General features: G+C 39.2%; 1 protein-coding gene across 2 annotated transcripts in view; it reads left to right on the forward strand.

The window, feature by feature from the left end:
- Positions 1-16,599, forward strand: part of LOC122539893 (uncharacterized) — a 47,641-nt gene extending 31,042 nt beyond the window's left edge. For both annotated transcript variants that reach the window (XM_087977635.1, XM_087977636.1), the window contains 3 exons: positions 4,590-4,708; positions 15,888-15,999; positions 16,403-16,599. In XM_087977635.1, coding sequence (XP_087833761.1) covers positions 4,590-4,708; positions 15,888-15,999; positions 16,403-16,459 — 288 coding nt within the window. In that variant the 3' untranslated portion in view covers positions 16,460-16,599. The remainder of the gene's footprint in view (positions 1-4,589; positions 4,709-15,887; positions 16,000-16,402) is intronic.
- The last annotated feature ends 5,786 nt before the right edge of the window (positions 16,600-22,385 follow it).

Here is a 22,385-nt window from a genome sequence, read left to right on the forward strand (position 1 = left end):
GTTCCAGATTTCTGTCCTATTCCTTCCTTTCTCACTCCCCAGAGAAAAGAAATGTAAAACAAACAAACTGTTAGTTCTATTTATGCAAATCTGTGCTTCTGTTAGAGGAAACAACTCTTACCTAACTTTTTTTCCTTTTATAATTGACCATGCTATATCCAGAAATCTTATGAGAGTCTGGGAATAGTTTCTACCATATTTTAGATACTGAATATACACATGGCTTTGTGATCCCAAAGAACAGTTGGCAACAAATTAAAATGTAATATAAAAAAGCAAATCCGAAAGGCTTTAAGATTTACACAAGATTTACTCAATAGTAAAAATGTTTTTTTGCAAATAATACTGATTGTGCAGCAGAGGCTGAGGGACTATCGTGACGTAGCAAGTGCTCATTCATTTCAGGTGCGACACCTGTTCCTGATTAGGTAACAGGTAGGATGTGATGGTTTGACATGCTGTTCTGTTGGAATGGTGCTTTATCCAATATAAAACAAAGAACTGTAGATGCTGGAGTCTTGAATCCAATGAACACTAACAAGGCAGTAACTGACACACCCAAATTCTATGAAGTCAGCAGAGAAAATACTTACCTTCCCATTTGGTCTCAAGATTCTGACACTGGCAGAATAGACTGACGAGCTTAGATGTAAGATTTAAAACAAAAATGAATTACAACTAGAGTAATTTATGGTTGATGAATTGTCACAACCTTTTAGAAAGGCTCATTGGTCAGTCTCGACCTCAAAACTAATCTATAGGTAGGCATGCCTGGTGTAACCTGTTCTGGGGTGATCTGAATTTTTAATGGATAGGTTTCTGTGGTTTCACTAATTTATTGTTAATGACTTACAAATACGATGACCAGCAGTCAATTAGATCATTATCAAGGCTATTTTTCATCCGCTTATTTATTTCTGCTTTTTTGGTCATGTGTACTCAAGTGCAGGAGTATAATAAAAGCATGTACAATGTTGGCACTCACAGTACCATCTTAGGTACAAAGATACCTACATAGGTACAAGTAGTAACATAAAGAAAAAGTTAAAATTAAGGCATTACCATTTATCTTAGCATAATGAAGTTAAAAGTTAACTTTACAGTCTTTCCTAATATGAAGTGGAAAATAAGAGGAATAAAGATAAAAGTTCATGCTGTTGATTTAATGATATTGAGGTCCTTTACAGTCAACTTGAATGAGTTTACATTTCATCTTTCTCTTTGGTACATATGACTTACAGTAAATAGTTGAACCACTTGCTCTTTGTGTCCATTTTAATCAATCATTTGAAGAACTTCTCAGTTGAAGTTTGTTTAGTTCAGTAAAACAGAGGCCCTGCTAGCTATATCCAGTGCATAATTGAAGATGAATGATATCAGTATTGATTACACCGATTTGGGTGAAATTTTCAATGAAATTTTACACTTTGGCTTATGAAAATTTGATAGAGTGCAAACTTTGTCCTTCTACATGAGGTGAGTGTCACTGGCAAGACCAGATTTATCATTCTTAATTGCCCTTGGGAAGGTGGTGATGAGCTGCCTTTGTAAACGAGTGCACTCCACGTGCTGTACGTATACCCACAGTACTGTCAGGAAACAAGTTCCAAGTTTTTAACCAAACAACAGTGAATAATTAGCAGTGGTTCTAAGTCAGGTGATTTTTGAGGCTAACGTCCTGATGTTGAAATTTCAAGGCATCTAGTGCTGTTGTACTTTTGGTGGCAGAAGTTGCATGTTTAAGATGCTGTTTAAAGAACATTGTGGAATTATTGCATTTTGATGATGGAACATACAGCTGCAAACTGTATTAGTGGTGGAGGGACCGAGTGCTTAAGATGTAACATGAGGCGCTGATCAAATAGGCTTCTTTGTACTGGATGATGTTGAGCTTGACAGTTGTTGGAGTTGCATTCATTAAGGCAAATAGCGATGATTGCATCACACTCATGACTTGTGCCTTCCAGGTTGACAGTCTTTGGGAATGTGGTGCTGAAAAAGCACATGAGGGTTAGGCAGCATCCACGGAACAGGAGAATCGATGTTTCGGGCATAAGCCCTTCATCATGAATGATTCAATTTCTGTTCATGGTGGGGGTTCAATTACGTAAATGTCATGAAATGTTAAAGAGAGCTGATTAGATGCTCTCTTGTTGGCTTTAACCATTGCCTTTTACTTGTGTAGCATGAGTGTTAATTGCCAGTTATCTGTCCAAGCCTGAATATAATCCAGACCTTCACCTGAGGGTTTGCTTCAGTATTTGAGGTATCTCAAATGGGACTGAACACCGTGAAATAATGAGCAAATATCCCCACTTCTGAACTTCAAATGAGTTACGGTCAATGTCATTGGGCTGTTACTTCACCTTGGCAAAACCCTTCACAGTTTCTGGACTATTTCAGAACATTTTCTTGTCTTTTTTTCCCGAGGCTAAACGATTTATACAATGTTCAGAGTGCATAGCATATAATACCTTGAGAGAGTACTGAGATCAAGGGATAGTTATCAGGTCCAGGAGCTGTTAAGTGTTTGCTGACTGAGCTTAAAGTTTTGTCTGCATTTAGGGGCAGAATTGACCAATTTAACAGCTTGGATTTTACAAGCTACTCAATGCAAGACCATTCAATGACGTGTAGCAGTGTTTTGTGAAGAATGCAATCCAGCAGTTTCTCATCAGACTTCAAAAAGACAGTGAGAATTTAGATTGTACTTCAGGTACTCTTTGGAGTTATTATTAAGAACATAAAATACAAGAATTTTATGAGCCTTGTGTGCTGTCTGTGGAGAGGGTCTATCTGCCCAACATACCGTGTTGTCAATGATGTAAGAGGGATGTAGAGCAAATCTCGGATTTCCATGCTTGATGATCTGAAGTATATAAATGCTAACCCTCAAGTTTTGTCTTGCTCAGAATGATACTGAAAATCATTACCAGACACTAAAAGATCCAAGAAGCAGATATTTTATAGTAATGAAGAATCGAGTCAACTTAATAATGTTGTATGATTCCATACAAAAGGAGAAATTGGTTGAAAAACGCAAGTGCTCTGCACCTCCATTCTTTGTTAACTAGACTGCTATTTTATCTGAAACATGTTGGTGTTCACTTCTTGGGAAATGTGTGTTTTTTTTGTGTTTGGTTGACTGTCCTTTCTTGACCTATTCTTTTCACTTGGTCATCCAAAACTGGCATTCTTTGTGAGTACCAAAGTGATAAAAGATTCTGTCTGAGAGTTTTCTGTAGCTGCTATACATTGTTTATTCTCTGGCTTTAATAATGAATTTGGGGTCAGTCAAAGTTTCTGCGCTTTGTCTTTAGGTGCCTTAGAAAAGGATATAACAAACTAAATCTGACTCTTTTAATGTTTGTAATGTTTAAACAAACAGAATCAGGAAACCATAGAGAAGTAATTCATTCATGAAGTGTGGGTAATACTGGCAAAGCCAACGTTTATTGTTCAACCCTAATTGCCCTTCAGAAGATGGTGGTGAGCTTCCTTCTTGAACTGATGCAGTCCTTGTAGTGAAAGGACTCTTCACAGTGCTGCTAGCAGTAAAGGAAACAGGGAATATTTCCAAGGAAATTGTTGTGTGACATGGGGGTGAACCGGAAGGTGATGGTGTTCCTTTCTGCCCTGACCTTTTACATGACAGAGGTTACAGGTGTCATTACATCAAAGGGTTATTTAAAATCGATCACTGTCTTGGCCAAGGGCTTAATTGAGGTGAATTTCATTTTTCCACATAAAGTCCACAAATATAAAAAAGAATAGAGCATTGCAAATTAGCACATTGATAATTAGAGTCATTGTATTATTAGGATTCACAGTTTAGCAGTCATTTGAACTTACTCATTGTGTAGATGAGACACAACGTTGGTCTATTCTTAAATCTTGTTTTATATCTAACTCAGCTGTTCTGAATTCCATGTCTGATAGCCCCCCTAAGATCTATTTGTGGGTAGCAAGTCGTGACACTTAGAATTTGAGAGTGATCTCACCAAAGCAAGTGGATTTATCATCAGATTTTGGAGGCATTGCCAACGAAATTTTGATGAGTTGCTACCGTGTTTTTTGTAAGTGCCACATATTGCAGTTACATTGCAGTTCTGGTGAATGGGGTGCCAGTTATCCTGAACAATATTGATCTTCTTGATTTTCTTACCCCTCTCACCCTAAATCTATGCCCTCTAGTTCTGGACTCCCCCACCACAAGATAAAGACTTTGTCCATTTATCCAGGCAGTTAGAGAGTATTCCATCACATTTCTGACATGCGCCTTCTCTGTGGTGCAAATGTTTTGGGGAGACAGGGAATGAATCATTCAGCACAGAATGTCCAGCCTCTAACCAGCTTTCGTAGCTACAGTATTTATTTGAAAGGTCCAGTTATGTTACTGGTCCGTGATATCCCTGAGATATTGTTCAATACATAAAAGTTGCTCGAGTTCAAATTTGAAGATAATTCATGAACACAAAATCTGTAACAAATGCAATGAAAATTTTCATTCCCATCTCGTGTGTTTATTTCATGGAAACAGTTATTTACCAAATGTTCACTTGCTGATTTGACTATGTTTATTTTAACAGGACGTCCCCATGAGAAAGGATAGCATTGAAGCAGCCAATCTTCTCATGCTAGAAAGACTAGCTAAGGTAATGGCTCCTACTCCAGGTGGACCAAGTTGGAAGGACTATGAATCAAAAACGTAGGACATTGTTTTACATTGCTTTTCTCATATTAAATTAGCAGAACAATATTATTGTGTTCATTCTTTAATATTTAAAATCTTAGAGAAGTTAAATGGATTACTGGCTTTTTAAAAAATCTGGCTTATCACCATATGAGTTGGTGGTAGTAAGAAAATGCAATAAAAAAACTATTTATTTATAGAATGTACGTATAACTGGCAAAGCCAGTATTTCTGATTATCTCTAATTGTCCTTACAATTGTGTTGTGCTGCATTCTGAATCTACTAAAGTCCCTGTGGAATAAGTGCACCCAAATTGCTAAATCGGGTGCACTGGGATTGTGACCTCGCAACGATGAAGGACAGTAACCTATTTCCAAGTCAGGATGATGAGTGGCTTAGAGTACAGCTTGGAGGTGTTGGTATTTCCTTGCTTGTACTGCTTCCTCCCTGTGGAAGTCAAAGTTGCAGGTTTTGCAGGGCATAGAGCCAGAGAGTTATGCAGTATGGACACAAACCCTTCAGTCCAACTTGTTCATGCCAACCAGATATCCTAAATTAATCTAGACGCACTTGCCAGTGTTTTGTTCATATCCCACTAAACCCTTACTATTCATGTACCCATCCGGATGTCTTTTAAATGTTGTAGAGTCATAGAGATTACAGCATGAAAACAGACCCTTCGGTCCAACCTACCTATGCCGACCAGATATCCCAACCCAATCTAGTCCCACCTGCCAGCACCGGACCCATATCCCTCCAAACACTTCCTATTTATATACCCATCCAAATGCCTTTTAAATGTTGCAATTGTACCAGCCTCCTCCACTTTCTCAGGCAGCACATTCCATACACATACCACCCTTTGCGTGAAAAAGTTACCCCTTAGGTCTCTTTTATATCTTACCCCTCTCACCCTAAATCTATGCCCTCTAGTTCTGGACTCCCCCACCACAAGATAAAGACTTTGTCCATTTACCTGTCCATGCCCCTCATAATTTTGTAAACCTCTGTAAGGTCACTCCTCAGTCTCCGACGCTCCAGGGAAAACAGCCCCAGCCTGTTAAGCCTCTCCCTAGAATTCAAATCCTCCAACCCTGGCAACATCCTTGTAAATCTTTTCTGAACCCTTTCAAGTTTCACAACATCTTTCCGATAGGAAGGAGACCAGAATTGCACGCAATATTCCAACACTGCCCTAACTAATGTCCTGTACAGCCGCAACATGACCTCCCAAATCCTGTACTCAGTATTCTGACCAGTAAAGGAAAGCATACCAAACACCTTCTTCACTATCCTAACTACCTGTGACTCCACTTTCAAGGAGTTATGAACCTGCACTCCAAGGTCTCTTCATTTAGCAACATTCCCTAGGACCTTACCATTAAGTGTATAAGTCCCGCTAAGATTTGCTTTCCCAAAATGCAGCACCTCACATTTATCTGAATTAAACTTCCTCTGCCACTTCTCAGCCCATTGGCCCATCTGATCAAGATCCTGTTGTAATCTGAGGTAACCCTCTTCGTTGTCCACTACACCTCCAATTTTGGTGTCATCTGCAAACTTTACTAACTATACCTCTTATGCTCATATCCAAATCACTTATATAAATCACAAAAAGTAGAGGACCCAGCACCTATCCTTGTGGCACTCCACTGGTCTCAGACCTCCCGTCTGAAAAACAACCTTCCACCACCACCCTCTGTCTTCCACCTTGGTTTTTTGCCAGTTCTGTATCCAAATGGCCAATTGTACCAGCCTCCACCACTTCCTCTGGCAGTCCATTCCATACACTCATCACCCTCTGCTTGAAAAAGTTGTCCTTTAGATCCTTTTTACATCTTTCCCCTCTCACCTTAAACCTGTACCCTCTAATTTTGGACTCCCTTACCCTGAGAAAAAGACCTTGGCTATTCATCTTATCCCTGCTCCTCATGATTTTATAAACTTCTATAAGGTCACCCCTCAGCCTCTGATACTCAAGGTAAAATAGCCGCAGCCTATTCAGCCTCTCTCCATAGCTCAAACCCTCCAACACTGGCAAGATCCTTGTAAATCTGTTCTGCATCCTTTCAAATTTCACAACTTCCTTCCTATAGCAGGGAGATCAGAATTGCATGCAGTATTCCAACGGTGCCCTGACCAATATTCTGTGCAGCTGCAACACGACCTCCCAACTCCTACACTCAATGCACTGACCAATAAGGCAAGCATACCAAACGCCTTTTTCACTTCTCTGTCTACATGTGACTCCACTTTCAAGGAAGTATGAACCTGCTTGTTTTGGCAATGCTCCCCAAGGAACTTACCATTGTTAAGAAACATTTATTTGCTGCACTGTATATTGTAGATGATGCATACTACACCTCCATTTGGCATGTGGAGAGGGGAGTGAATGTGATGACAGTCAAGCAATATTGTTTCACCTTTGAAGGTGTTGTGCTTCTTCATGTTAGGATTAGGCAAATGGTTAGCATACTGTCACACTCAGGACATGTATTTTATAAGTAATGAAAATCTTTGGGGGGTCTGGAAGTATGTCATTCTTCACAATATTGATGAGGCTAATCTCGTTAAAGTTCTGTTCAGTGGTAGTCCTAAAATGATCAGACTCTCCCTTCTTGGAAAAAAACATTGTCTGAAACTTATGTTATTTGTTACATCAGGCCAAATCTGGATATTGATGAAATCTTTCTACGTGTGGGCACAAACTGCTTCATTACCTGATAAATTATGAATGAAACTGAATAATGTGCGATCCTTAATGAACTTTCCGCTTCTGACCTTATAAGCAGTAGGAACTATAGTGGGTCTGCTCTGTCATTCATTAAGATCATGGTTAATCTACTTCAAACTATCAGGTCTTTAAGACTTGGCTTCCAAAGATTTGTAAAAAAAATCGCAACAGCCTACATCTTTTCACTTTGTAAATGCAGTTATCTTGCCAAATTGTTGACATTGATTTTCTATTGAGCCATCTTCTATCTCATTTTTTTTTACCATTTTTCATTACCTGCCACCGCCATCATATATCTGTGCTATACATTGGGTGTTTTGAGATTTAAAATAAATCATCTGTTTTTAATCTCCCAGGGAAGAAAATTATATATATTAACCTGCTAAGATCCAGGGATAAAAATAATTCATTTTTTTCTCGAGTGTCTTGTTAGAGAAAGATAACTGCTTAATTTTTTTTATTTTCAAGGGCTCATTCTACATTATCACACAGGAGTTTGGAATGTCATTCTTCCTTAATTCCTTGGTATTTCATCTCAAATTTACTTTTAAAATACAATTCCCAACTTACAATAATAAACTAAAATCTGATTCAACTCAAGTTCCAACTATTTGACATAATGAAACCCATCATATATAGGCAAAAGCGGTTTGTGTACGTTAGTAACAGACCTGCATGGTTACATGTGGTAATGTGCACTGCATCTCTGAAGGTACCAATGCGTTTTATGCAGCTTCATATCTCTCATGAATGATGGGGATTCAATCTAAAGCTGCAGAATACAGAATTCAGAATATGGAAGATGCGATCAGGAAAATAATAAGCACAGATGGTTTGAATAAAGTCAGTCACAACTGGCATAAATTACCTGTCCAGAAGCTTGCTCATTTATTGACAGTGCAGATTACAATCCAAATATATTGAGGAACTCGTTCAAGGTTTTGAATTCTTTACTCGCTTCCTGACAGTAGCGTTCATTTATGGGTCTGCTGTAATATTCACAGTATTGGCTTCAGAGGTGTTTAAAGTTATGAAGTGTTTTGATAGAGCAAATAAGAAGAAACTGTTTCCGGTGGCAAAAAAGGTTGGCCACCAGAAGAGAGATATTTAAGATGGTTAGAAAAATAAGGAGAGATGCCTTGAAGAAAATGACGGATGGAGAAAGTTGTCATATGGAAGGATGGTGAAGAGCCATTTCTTGTAAATCGATATTTTATAAATATTCTGAAAGGAAAAAGAAGAATGCTGACTGTAGAGAGATGCCAAGTCCTTCCATTTCTCTCCTCCTTTCCTGAGCTGTCAATAATTCAGCACATGTGAAGCAGAACTGTTTTATGAATTATAAAATAATCAGGGCTGGTCTGAAGAAAATGTTTTGTGATTTTTGAATGTTCGTATGCAAATCATTTTATGTTTGCTTACAATCAAATTAACTGAATTTTGTGTATTGTGTTATGATCAGACCCCAGGTGAGGTTCCAAATGTTATGTCTCCAGATGCTATACACCAAATTGTTAAACTCCCAAACAAGAAAGAATGAACTGCCCCACACCCCTTTATTCACGTGCCTCTTTGTTTAGTTGCAACGTTAATTTGAAAAAAGCCTTGTGAATGTCTTTCCCTCAGACCAATTGAATTTGTGTTGTAAAAGGAGCCAAGTAGGCTTTCTTGAGTTGAAGAGATAATAACACAACACTTGTACACATACGAGAAATGAAAAGCAAGTCCAAAAGAAAGTTAAAACACATTCAGTCTCTCAACCTTTTGTAAAGAGTAGATAATGGAATACTGATAATTGAGTAGGTGAATTCATGATTCTTAATTTTGTAGATTGATTGAAATTCTTTTGTCTTTTTCCTTTTGACTTGATAGATGGTTGCTAACACTGAATGAAAGATTCCTTAAACAGCAGGGTTGGCTAATGGGTAGTACTTTGACTGTGACCTTTTGCAGCAGGTTAGCACTCAAACTCAGGCTTGTACACACGAGTACTCAACCCGCTGGCATACATCATCACCTCAGCTCCTAGCATACCTTCTTCCATGAACACACCCAGAGCAGGGTGGAGCTGGGGTTTATCCACTGGTTGTGTATTGTTGTGAAAACGCAAGGCACAAAACATGTCGCTCACCAGACTGCTGATTTTTCCTTCCATCATGTTCCCAGTCAGATAATTTCTCAGAGATTACAACTCACTTTATAGTGCATTTCTCCGCTTTTAAGTCTATCCCTTGGAAGCTTTTCTGTCACTTCACAGTTGACATTTTAGGGTCAGTCTGTCCAGACAGCCACTGGATTTACATTTGAAGTCAACTTTGTTGTACTATTGTTCTTTCAAAAACACATTGGAATTATAAGTTAGGTATGCCCAAAGGTGATCGAAGTCTACAGTCTGTGGTCATGACAAAAATGACCACAAAACATATTTGAGGCCGAAGAGGGAGAAAAAAAGCTAACATCTGTACAGTAAGTTACACAGTGCTCTGGACCACCAATCGCAGCTTTCTTCCATTTCTCACTTCTTGCTCTTTCAATTGTGGATTCTATCTCTGGAGGAGCAGCAAGGGGAAAGGGAGGGAATCTGTGGTTGGAGGAGTGTCTCCTGACAGATTCTGTCTCCTACATTCAGGCTTCTCAAATCAAATCAGCTTTATGTTCAGGGTGTCACGTTGAATCCTGTGCCCTGTCTTTCAGTGTTTCCGCGCTGTTTGTGAATTGTTCAAGGTGAATTTGTTTGCTGCCCCTGTTTTTTTTGATCTCTGCTAAGAACATCAGCCTTTGCACTGTCAACTTTGCCATACCCACTGCACTAAAAGCCAAACTTTGAACAATTCACATCAGTATTTTTCATTTCTAATGGACAGCATTCTGGTTGAAGGTATTACGTATCCCTGATGCTACCTGGATAATATAGATAAACCAATCTAGGCTTCTGGAAATGAACTGTGTGAAATAACATGAAGTGCTATAATTTCCATTCTTGTAAAAGATGGCCAATTCACATCTATCACCTGCAGCGTTTGTCCAAGTGGTCAGTATTTCTCAATACCAATGATTAGCAGTTTACAATGAGCTGGTGCATGCAAACAGTTTGATTAAAATGAAAGCCACTCATTGATATTAAGTTGTTATACATACCTGCCACAGGAATTGTGGACACAAAAAGTTTTCATATTCACCTGTTGGAAACTTTCTAAATGGCTGATTCAAATACCTGAATCTTTAGTGCAGAATAACAAAGTAAAAGTTTAATTGTCAGCCTTGTAATATGTTATTCTCATTCAACTCACAGATTAAAGTGCAAATGTCACTAGTCTCTGTGTAGGCCAGTTGTAGGTTCTGATGGAAGGTCATTGACATATGACATTAACTCTGTTTCTCTCTCCACAGGCGCTGCAAGAGCTGCCCAGTATTTCCACCATCGTCAACTTTACTTTATATTGCTTAATGTGTTGAAAAAAGCTAAATTGTAACATTGTTATCATGATACACCACAAAGACTGACAAAAGAAACTTAAATAATGGAGTTTTAGTTGATTTATTATTTTGAACAAATATACTAGAGTCATAGAGTCATAGAGATGTACAGCATGGAAACAGAACCTTCGGTCCAACCCGTCCATGCCGACCAGATATCCCAACCCAATCTAGTCCCACCTGCCAGCACCCGGTCCATATCCCTCCAAACCCTTCCTATTCATATACCCATCCAAATGCCTCTTAAATGTTGCAATTGTACCAGCCTTCAACACATCCTCTGGCAGCTTATTACATACACGTACCACCCTCTGCATGAAAAAGTTGCCCCTTAGATCTCTTTTATATCTTTCCCCTCTCACCCTAAACCTATGCCGTCTAGTTCTCCCCGACCCCAGGGAAAAGACTTTGTCTATTTATCCTATCCATGCCCCTCATAATTTTGTAAACCTCTATAAGGTCACCCTCACCTCCGACGCTCCAGGGAAAACAGCCCCAGCCTGTTCAGCCTTTCCCTGTAGCTCAGATCCTCCAACCCTGGCAATATCCTTGTAAATCTTTTCGGAACCCTTTCAAGTTTCACAAAATCTTTCCAATAGGAAGGAGACCAGAATTGCACGCAGTATTCCAACAGTGGCCTAACCAATGTCCTGTACAGCTGCAACATGACCTCCCAACTCCTGTACTCAATACTTTGACCAATAAAGGAAAGCATACCAAACGCCTTCTTCACTATCCTATCTACCTGCGACTCCACTTTCAAGGAGCGATGAACCTGCACTCCAAGGTCTCTTTGTTCAGCAACACTCCCTAGGACCTTACCCTTAAGTGTATAAGTCCCGCTAAGATTTACTTTCCCAAAATGCAGCACCTCACATTTATCCGAATTAAACTCCATCTGCCACTTCTCAGCCCATTGGCCCATCTGGTCCAGATCCTGTTGTAATCTCAGGTAACCCTCTTCGCTTGTCCACCACGCCTCCAATTTTGGTGTCATCTGCAAACTTACTAACTGTACCTCTTATGCTTTCATCCAAATCATTTATGTATGACAAAAAATAGAGGGCCCACACTGATCCTTGTGGCACTCCACTGGTCACCGGCCTCCAGTCTGAAAAACAACCCTCCACCACCACCCTCTGTCTTCTACCTTTGAGCTAGTTCTGTATCCAAATGGCTAGTATTCCATGAGATCTAACCTTGCTAATCAGTCTCCCATAGGGAACCTTGTCGAACGCCTTACTGAAGTCCATATAGATCACATCTACTGCTCTGCCCTCATCAATCTTGTTACTTCTTCAAAAAACTCAATCAAGTCTGTGAGACATGATTTCCTACGCACAAAGCCATGTTGACTATCCCGAATCAGTCCTTGTCTTTCCAAATACATGTGCATCCTGTCCCTCAGGATTCCTTCCAATAACTTGCCTACCACCGAATTCAGGCTCACCGGTCTATAGTTCCCTGGCTTGTCTTTACTGCCCTTCTTAAACAGTGGTACCACGTTTGCCAAACTCCAGTCTTCCGGCACCTCACCTGTGACTATCGATGATACAAATATTTCAGCAAGAGGCCCAGCAATCACTTCTCTAGCTTCCCACAGAGTTCTCGGGTACACCTGATCAGGTCCTGGGGATTTATCCATCTTTAACCGTTTCAAGGCATCCAGCGCTTCCTCCTCTGTAATCTGGACATTTTGCAAGATGTCACCATCTATTTCCCTACAGTCTATATCTTCCATATCCTTTTCCACAGTAAATACTGATGCAAAATATTCATTTAGTATCTCTCCCATTTTTTTGTGGCTCCACACAAAGGCTGCCTTGCTGATCTTTGAGGGGCCCTATTCTCTCCCCAGTTACCCTTTTGTCCTTAATATATTTGTAAAAGCCCTTTGGATTCTCCTTAATTCTATTTGCCAAAGCTATCTCGTCCCTGTTTTGCCCTCCTGATTTCCCTCTTAAGTATACTCCTACTTTCTTTATATCTAAGGATTCACTCGTTCTATCCTGTCTATACCTGACATATGCTTCCTTCTTTTTCTTAATCAAACCTTCAATTTCTTTTGTTATCCAGTATTCCCTATACCTACCAGCCTTCTCTTTCATCCTGACAGGAATATACTTTCTCTGGACTCTCATTATCTCATTTCTGCAGGTTTCCCATTTTCCAGCCGTCCCTTTACCTGCGAACATCTGCCTCCAATCAGCTTTTGAAAGTTCTTGCCTAAAATTGGCCTTTCTCCAATTTAGAACATCAACTTTTAGATCTGGTCTATCCTTTTCCATCACTATTTTAAAACAAATAGAATTATCGTCGCTGGCCCCAAAGTGCTCCCCCACTGAAACCTCAGTCATCTGCCCTGCCTTATTTCCCAAGACTAGGTCAAGTTTTGCACCTTCTCTAGTCAGTACATCCACATACTGAATCAGAAAATTGTCTTGTGCACACTTAAGAAATTCCTCTCCATCTAAACCTTTAACACTATGGCAATCCCAGTCGATGTTTGGAAAGTTAAAATCCCCTACCATAACTACCCTATTATTCTTCCAGATAGCTGAGATCTCCTTACAAGTTTGTTTCTCAATTTCCCTCTGACTACTGGGGAGTCTATAATACAATCCCAGTAAGGTGATCATCCCTTTCTTATTTCTCAGTTCCACTCAAATAACTTCCCTGGATGTATTTCTGGGAATATTTTCCCTCAGCACAGCTGTAATGCTATCCCTTATCAAAAATGCCACTCCCCCTCCTCTCTTGCCTCCCTTTCTATCCTTCCTGTCGCATTTGTATCCTGGAACATTAAGCTGCCAGTCCTGCCCATCCCTGAGCCATGTTTCTGTAATTGATCTGATATCCCAGTCCCATGTTCCTAACTATGCCCTGAGTTCATCTGCCTTCCCTGTTAGGCCCCTTGCATTGAAATAAATGCAGTTTAATTTGTTAGTCCTACCTTGTCTCTGCCTGCCCTGACTGTTTGACTCACTTCTGTTCTCAGCTGTACCCGTCTCAGATCAATCTCTTTCCTCACTATCTCCCTGGGTCCCATCCCCCCCCCCCACCAGTATATTAGTCCCCTTCCAATTTAGGTGCAATCCATCCTTCTTGTACAGGTCACTTCTACCCCAAAAGAGATTCCAATGATCCAAAAATGTGAATCCATCTCCCATACACCAGCTCCTCAGCCATGCATTCATCAGCTCTATCCTCCTATTCCTGCCCTCACTAGTTCGTAGCACTGGGAGTAGTCCAGATATTACTACCCTTGAGGACCTCTTTTTTTAAATTTCTGCCTAACTCTCTGTAATCTCCCTTCAGAGTCTCAACCTTTTCCCTTCCAAAGTGGTTGGTTCCAATGTGGACAATGACCTCCTGCTGGCCCCTTTCCCCCGTGAGAACATTCTGTACCCTCTCTGAGACATCCTTGATCCTGGCACAAGGGAAACAACACACCATTCTGCTTTTTCTCTGCTGGCCACAGAAACATCTGTCTGTACCTCGGACTACAGAATCCCCTAACACAATTGATCTCTTGGAAACCGACGTACCCCTCGTTGCATTAGAGCCAGTCTCAATACCAGAAACTTGGCTGTTCGTGCTACATTCCCCTGAGAATCCATCACCCCCTACATTTTCAAAAAAGAATTTCTGTTTGAAATGGGTATATCCACAAAAGACTCCTACCCTGGATGCCAACCTCTCTCACCCTTCCTAGAGTTAACCCATCTATGTGACTGTATTTGAGACTTTTTCCCCTTCCTATAACTGCCATCCATCACATACTGTTGCTGTTGCGAATTCCTCATCGCTTCTATCTGTCTCTCCAACCGAGCAACTCGATCTGATAAGATTCGCATCCAACAGCATTTATGGCAGATATCATCCGCAGTAACCCTTAAACTCTCCTTAAACTCCCACATCTGACAAGAAGTACATATCACTGCAAAGGCCATTTTTGCTCCTTCACAATCTACAGACCCAGAAAATAACACCGTCTTTTTACTCTGCAAACACTGCCCCAGGTTAAATTAATAGCTATGGCTTACATTTTAAGTTTAATTAAGAGACTTATCTTCAAAAATCTCTCTCTTTCTCTTCTGCACTGTCCTCACCATGTGCTTCCTTTCTCTGTTCTTCTCCCTTTAAAACTGCTGTTGTTTTGACTTTTTTTCTCCAAAGTTCCAAAACAATGCAACAACATATAAAACAGTCATTGCTGTTCCTGGAATTCCAGGAAATCGCCTCCAACATCTAAAATACCTCAAAAAAAAGGAGCAGCTCTTACAGCCAGAAATGTTTCCCATCCTCCATCTTGGATTACTCAGAATCCCACCTCAAATGACTCATTAATACATTGAACTTTAAAAATTGAGTGAGATTTGATTTTACTAATGGCTATAGATAAACCAGAATTGTTTTTGATTTATGTGACATAATTCAGGATTCGCAAGCATTGTACTTTGCAAAGCTATCAAGTACGGTAATTGTGAGGTAGTCACGTTAATGTGTAACAATATATGCATCTGATTCACTTTGGTGGGAATATTAACAGTATTACTATGTGTCTGACTTCTAACAACAAAAGCACATACTCAGAAGTTTCTTTGATTGTGATATTGATTGATGTAATACCATTTATTAATCAGATTGAATACTCAGACACATAGTTAGGATATTTGAAAAGTGACTATTTTAATATGTTCACATATTAAAATATTAGTTCACATGATGTGAACTAATTTTAAGATAACTGAAAATTATTTGTTGTATCTTGGTACATTAAAACTATCAACAGATAAGATATTAAGAAAACATAAACTACCCATTATATGATTAACAACAGTATTATTCATAAACATTTTCGGTATAATATTTTCATTTTTTAAACGCTGCAAGTTGATCGACAGAGTGCACCTAACAAGACTACATACCCCTGGTCTCACTGAGTTGTGTTATTTAACTACAAAACTCATTTCCTTTAGTTATGGAGCGAGTCACCGATCAACAGGGCTTCCTAGCATTCCCAAGGACAAAGGTGGAATGAAACAGAAGAGACAGAAATATAGCACAAGTGACCAGAATGATAAATGGAAGGTAGGATCCACTTCTCAACATTTATTGCATGTGGTCTATTTGTTTTAATTTTTCCTCTCTTTAAATGAAGCTAGTAAGTAGGTGTAATTGCTTTTCTATCTAATGCCATTCAATTGTTTGACTATTGGTTTGTGAGGCTATGGTTTCTGTGTCGTCAGTGCATCAGCTTATCTTGTCTTTTCCAAATGTGTGCATTTTGTAACCGTTTGAGTCAGGAGCAAGAACAACAGAAAAGATCAAAGTATTTTTTTTTAACTGAAGGGGAACAAAATAATAGTTTGAAGCACAAATGGAAGTGCCATAGATACTTTACAATTGTGGTTCTTATCTAATGCCATCTACAATGTGTTATTCTCAGATCTAGGTTTTTTTTAAATTAATCAAGTCAAACGTTCTTTTACAGGATATAAACCAAAAGCTTCCTCCTGTTTCCTCAAACAATAAGAAAAATGAGAACTGAAAGATCACCATTAAGGATTTGATAAGAAGCTGGAGTGACAGTTCAGTGACAGCTGCTATTTGAGTGCTTTATTGATATTCTGTGTTGATCATTGTACTCTGTTTCTTTATGGGGTAAATAAACTGCAGTTAATAAAACTGTTCACTGACATGATTAAGTCATCTTTGGTTAAACTAATGTTCCTTTTCCACTCCCTTCACCTGAAATTCAATTCAAATACATTTGGACACAAGCAAATGCCATAGCTACTGGAAATTTGAAATACAAACAGAAACTGTGGAAAATACCCAGGTCGAGCAGCACTTTTGGAAATGAAACACTTAACACTACAGGTGCATGGAAAGTTAGAAATGTGGTAAATTTTTCTCAACTGTAAGTGGTGAGGGGAAGCAGGGAGGATGAACAAATGATAAATGGAAAAACAGGAGAGAATAATTGACACAAGCATTGATGGTGAATGGCCAAAAGGCGGTGGTCATGTTTAAAACGTTTATTCTTAAGTCAATGATGGGTAAGTTGTTAGAGGAAATTTTAAGGGGCAGAATTTACATGCATTTGGAAAGGCAAGCACTGATTAGGGATAGTCATCATAGCTTTGTGCATGGGAAATCGTGTCTCACTAACTAGATTCAGTTTTTTGAAGACAAAGAAGATTGATGAAAACAGAACAGTAGATGTTATCTACATGGACTTCAAAGTGTTCAACCAAGTTCCGCAAGGTTAGTAAAGTTAGATCACATAGGATCAAGGGAAACTAGCCAATTGGATACAAAATTGGCTTGACTGTTAGAGACAGAGGGTGGTGGTAGAGGGTTGCTTTTCAGACTGGAGGCCTGTAACCAGCGGTGTGTGACAAGAGTCAATGCTGGGTCCACTGCTTTTTGTAATTTATATAAATGATTTGGATGTGAATATAGGATACATGTAAACTTGCAGATTGCACCAAAATAGGTGGTGCAGTAGATAGTGAAGAATGGGCCAATGGGCCGAAGATAGTCAGATAGAGTTTATCTTAGATAAATGTAAAATATTGCTTTTTGGTAAAGCAAACCAGGGTAGGACCTATGCAGTTAAATGTAGGGCCCTGCAGAGTGTTACCGACCACAGAGACCTAGCATTGCAGGTGCATAGTTCCTTGAAAGTGGAGTCGCAGGTAGACAGGTGAAAAACGCATTTGGAAATCTTGCCTTCATTGGTCAGAACATCATGTATATGAGTTGGGACATTATGTTGCAGCTGTACAGAACATTGGTGAGGCCACTTTTAGAATACTGTGTGCAATTCTAGTCCCCTTTTTAAAGGAAGGATGTAGTTAAACTTGAGAGTGTGCAGAAAAGATTTAGATGGATGTTGCCAGAACTATATGGTTGCAGGGAGTGGCTGATTAATTTAGGACTTTTTTCCCTGAAGCATTGGAAGGGTGACCTTAAAGAGGGTCATGGATTGGGTAAGTAGCCAAGGTCCTTTTCCTAGAGTAGTGGAGTCCCAAACTAGAGGATATAGGTTTAAGGTGAGAGGGGAAAGATTTAAAAAGGACCTGAAGGGCAGGGATGCAGAGGATGTTGAGTGTATGGAATAAGCTGCCAGAGGTGATGGTAGGTACAAATACAACATTTAAAAGGATGGGTATATGAATATGAAGGGATATGGGCCAAATGTTGGCAAATGGGACTAGGTCAGATTGGGATGTCTGGTCAGTCACTGACGTGTCTGTTTCCCTGCTGTATGACCCAAGGACTCTATGACTTTCACAGGTTGGCAATGTCATTGGCAGGACTAGCATGTGATTCCACTCCCTAACTGCTCTTGAGAAAGTGACAGTGAGCCATCTTCTTGATCATGTGGTGTTGGTGCGCCCACAATACTGTTAGGAATGGAGCTACAGGATTTTGAATGAGTGACAGTGAAGAGACAGTAATATTGTTCCAGGTCAGATGATGTGTGGCATGTAGGGGAACTCAAGTCATTAGATTTGAGTCAGAGAGAGGGATGATATTAATAGATATGATACTTCTTTGATACCCATGCTGAATATAAGGACCATAATGGTCTTTTTTAATTTGGATAGGAGATTAAATGCAAAAGAGAATTATTTCAGAAAAGATAACATCAAAAGTTGCCAACAGTGCTAAATTGGTAAACCATACTTGTCTCAATGTATAAAATTTGAATTTCAAAATTCTAAGCCATATTGATTTACTAAGGAGTGGCAATTGATTTACATTTTTAGCTGGCATGAGGACCAAGTAGAGAAGTTGAGTTTAATCGAAGGAGAGTCCTGTTTAATTGAAGGAGAGTCAAGAGATAGGAAAGTCATCTCACAAAAAAAAATGTAAACTCGGAGATGGTGAAGGCGTGGGAATCAAAGTAACAGAAATATTTATGTCCATTATTGGAAAAGCACTCAGGGTGTTCCATGGCAGTGAGGATAGAGAAAGGTAGCAATGGCAGAGACAATTGAATCCAGGGTAACTTAGCAGCAAAGAGGTGATCGTGAAAGGAACAAGAGTGAGAGATTTAAGGAAACATTTGGAATTAGAGAAACCTGTGGTTATCTTAGCATTCACGGATATTCCTGGAGTTGTTACTAAATTTGGCAGAGAAATACAGAGCTGGATATGGCCTAACCATTGTTAGTAATGGATGGCTAAATAAGTATTGAACCATTTATGATCAAATCTACACTACTTGGTTGTAATGGGGCAGAGGTGAAGCTCTACCAGGTAACCCACAGGATGGAAAGCAAGCAAGAGTGGGAGATGAGAAGGTGGTAGAGCATGGTTGTAGCAGCAGATGTGAAGACAGGGTCAAAAACTAAACACTTCTAAGTTTGAAAATGCTGTTAAAAGCAATGGATGAGAGATTTTATACCTCCAAAATTGGATGCAGAATAGGATTTTGAAGGAAATTGTGCTTGAGGAGAATTACAAGAAAGTCATCAGAGATTCCTGCCTCTGGTTAAGCTAGTCTAAATATGTTGTAAATAGAAGAATCAAGAAGAAAGAGCAAGCATGAGGTTCCTGGAGGGAGAGATTACAAGAGGACAGTGGACCCAGAGCACACAAGGTCACCTAGTGTTAAATGATGTCTCATATATAGGTCAACTAATATATTTGTTCCCATGTCAGTATGGTTGAAAAAACATGGGATGTCATGATGGTTTTGTAGCAACCACTTCAAACTGAAACACTATTCAAACAATTGCTCCTGTAATGAATACAGTTCATTTATCCTTCAAAAATGTTAGGATGTTAGGCAAATATTGGCATCCAAAAGAGTGAAAAAAAGAACAGTAAACCTTTCGGAAATGTAAAAACTAGCTCTGTTTCTGTTTTTGAACAAATTGTTTAATATATTTGGATGACATTTCTGTGTGTTGCAACTATTTCAGACTGTGAGCTCATGATCTACTTCACCATAAAAATAATCCTTGTGACATCATCTGACCTACCTACATTCATCAGCCATTAAAATCCAGGACATCATAATAGAGGCTCCATTGGGTCTGGGGCAGTGACTGTGCATAGCTTAAGTACAGGGATCCCAGGTCAGGTCCAACATTGGGGTCTATAATTTTTATCCTTGTTCTTGCTGAAAGCCTTTGTTATTCTACAACTGTTCCAGTTCTTTTGTTGCTCGTCTTGCAATACCATTCAAACAGGACATCATCCCAAACTCAGGCGTCTGTATTCCTTCTGTACCAAATCCTGCCTCACTCATCATTCCTTTCCTCACTGACCTATACTGGCTCCTGGTTGGCAATTTAAAATAGCCAAACGTTTTTTAATGTCCCTTCAAGTCCTCCATCTTCTCAAGTTTTGTAGCCTTTCCCAAATTATAAATATACTTTCTAGTGTTTGTTCCCTTCCTTTGTTCTATGATTGTGATTGAGATAGGCATGTCAGCAAACACCATCAGTCCCATATCCTGAAATTTATTTTCTAAACCCCTCAGCTTTCTCATGTTCTTTCACTTGCTCCTTAAAATCCTCATCTTTGGCCAGACTTTGATCACTTCCTCGCCCTCACTTCCTAAAATCTCTGCAGTTGCTTCAGTGCTCACTTTTTTTAGTTACATTATTTTGGGAAGTTTTTTATGTGAAAGTTCCTTTAAAAATGTGAGGGAGTCAGTTGACTCAATTGAGTGGATGGCTGATTTGTGATGGAGCAGCATTGATGCAACTCCCACATCGCCTGAGGTACCATGAAGGACTGTTCTACCTAACCTCTCCGCCCACCAGAGGCATGGTGACCCTCATGTTAAACCAGTTGTTTTTCTCTCTCTCTCTTTCTCTCTCTCTCTTTCTCTCTTTCTCTCTCTCTCTCTCTCTCATGAGAAAGCAGCCCAATGATTTGGAAAGACGATGGCAACTTTACATCTATATAAATGCACCCTACTCTTTCTCCACTTATATTTCTTTTTGCTAAGTCTCTCTAAATTTGAGCATCTTCCACCATCCAGATCAAATAGAGGAAAGGTCACTCAGGTAACATTAAGAGGAAAGAGACCAGGGTTGTTTTGGTTACTGTATGCACCATCCATTATTTTTAAATGTATGGTTTATCATGAATTTCTGATCACACCATGTAGGAGTTCATTCCTTGCAATGAATTGGAAGTGGTAACATTTAGATTCTGACACTTTTGGTCAGTGCAGGTTAGGAGGTGACCGTTGTTGATATATAAAGAAATATTCTGATACTTTGAGGAAAGTGATTACAGAAGTTTTAAGAATTAGTTTACTTGCAGATTTGTTTGTTTTTTATGGTCTGGAAACAGCTTGAAAGTGCATGTAGTACCTGCTTTAGACTCCAAACTTGAGTCACCTGCTGTTCTACAATTTTGGTTCTCTCTGTGCTGAGTAAAATAATTACATAAATAAATATATATTCAACCTGCTGCTGAAGACTCTTTAAAATGCGTGCATCTCCAAGTCACCATCAAGAAATTGGTGAGCTGCTTAAGAGGGTCATCTTTTGCTTGGGTATTTCACTAATCTAATGTTAATGAAAAAGTGACCCAGAAAGTCATATCCACCCTTTGTTAATTTCTTGGGCGACTGCTGCCCTTAATAGTTCATGCCTTCATTATAAAATGTGCCATGGTAGGCAAATTATTCTCTCCAGCATCTTAGAAATACATTAAGAAAACTCCTTCCTAGAATTCTTTAAAGGAGATCATTTGCTGCACCATAGCACAGTAGTACAGTCATGATATGTCTTTTATAACATATTGGTGGGGGTTACTTTGAAAATACTCCAATTATAGAAATTTAGATCTATTTGAAAGAAAGTATGCTGGAACATTTGGCAGGTACCAGAGTCTGGATGCCTTTAATCATGATTTTGCCACCATATCGTTCAGGCAGTATTACACTAATATGACAATAATCAGTGGGAAGGAGTCACTTATTCATCTTTGCCAGTTGCTGCAAGAACACACACAGCTAGCACAATATGTCAGCATGGAATGATCAGGAAGCTGGGGCTAAATATCAAGACAAAATAGTTTTATTCTTTCATTGCATGGAGGATATAATTTCTGAGTTACCCTCAAATTCAGTTCATTTTTTTGTGTTCTGTAGTTTTTAAAGATAATTATGGACTGCATTCAGATGTTCTAAGTTAGAAAAACATTTTCACTCATTCATGCGCCCAGCCTTGAGTCCGTTCTTTGTGTAATGAAGTGACCGTGCAGCTTGATAAGAAAAGATTGTAATATTATTGCAATTGACTGCATTCTCAGGATATCCCAGAGTTCTTCACAACTAATTAATTAATTTTGAACTCGCTGTGAAGTAAGCAAATAAGTCAATTAACTTGCATGCTGTTGCTTCATGTAAAAAATGCATGCCATAGAAGAACTATTAATTAGTTCTGATGGCCAGAACAAAGTTAATACCTACTCATTGAATACTCCAGTTGGAC

The sequence above is a fragment of the Chiloscyllium plagiosum genome, unplaced genomic scaffold (assembly GCF_037043375.1).
Source record: "Chiloscyllium plagiosum isolate Xiang-an unplaced genomic scaffold, Cpla_swu_hap1 HiC_scaffold_32, whole genome shotgun sequence".
Taxonomy (NCBI): domain Eukaryota; kingdom Metazoa; phylum Chordata; class Chondrichthyes; order Orectolobiformes; family Hemiscylliidae; genus Chiloscyllium; species Chiloscyllium plagiosum.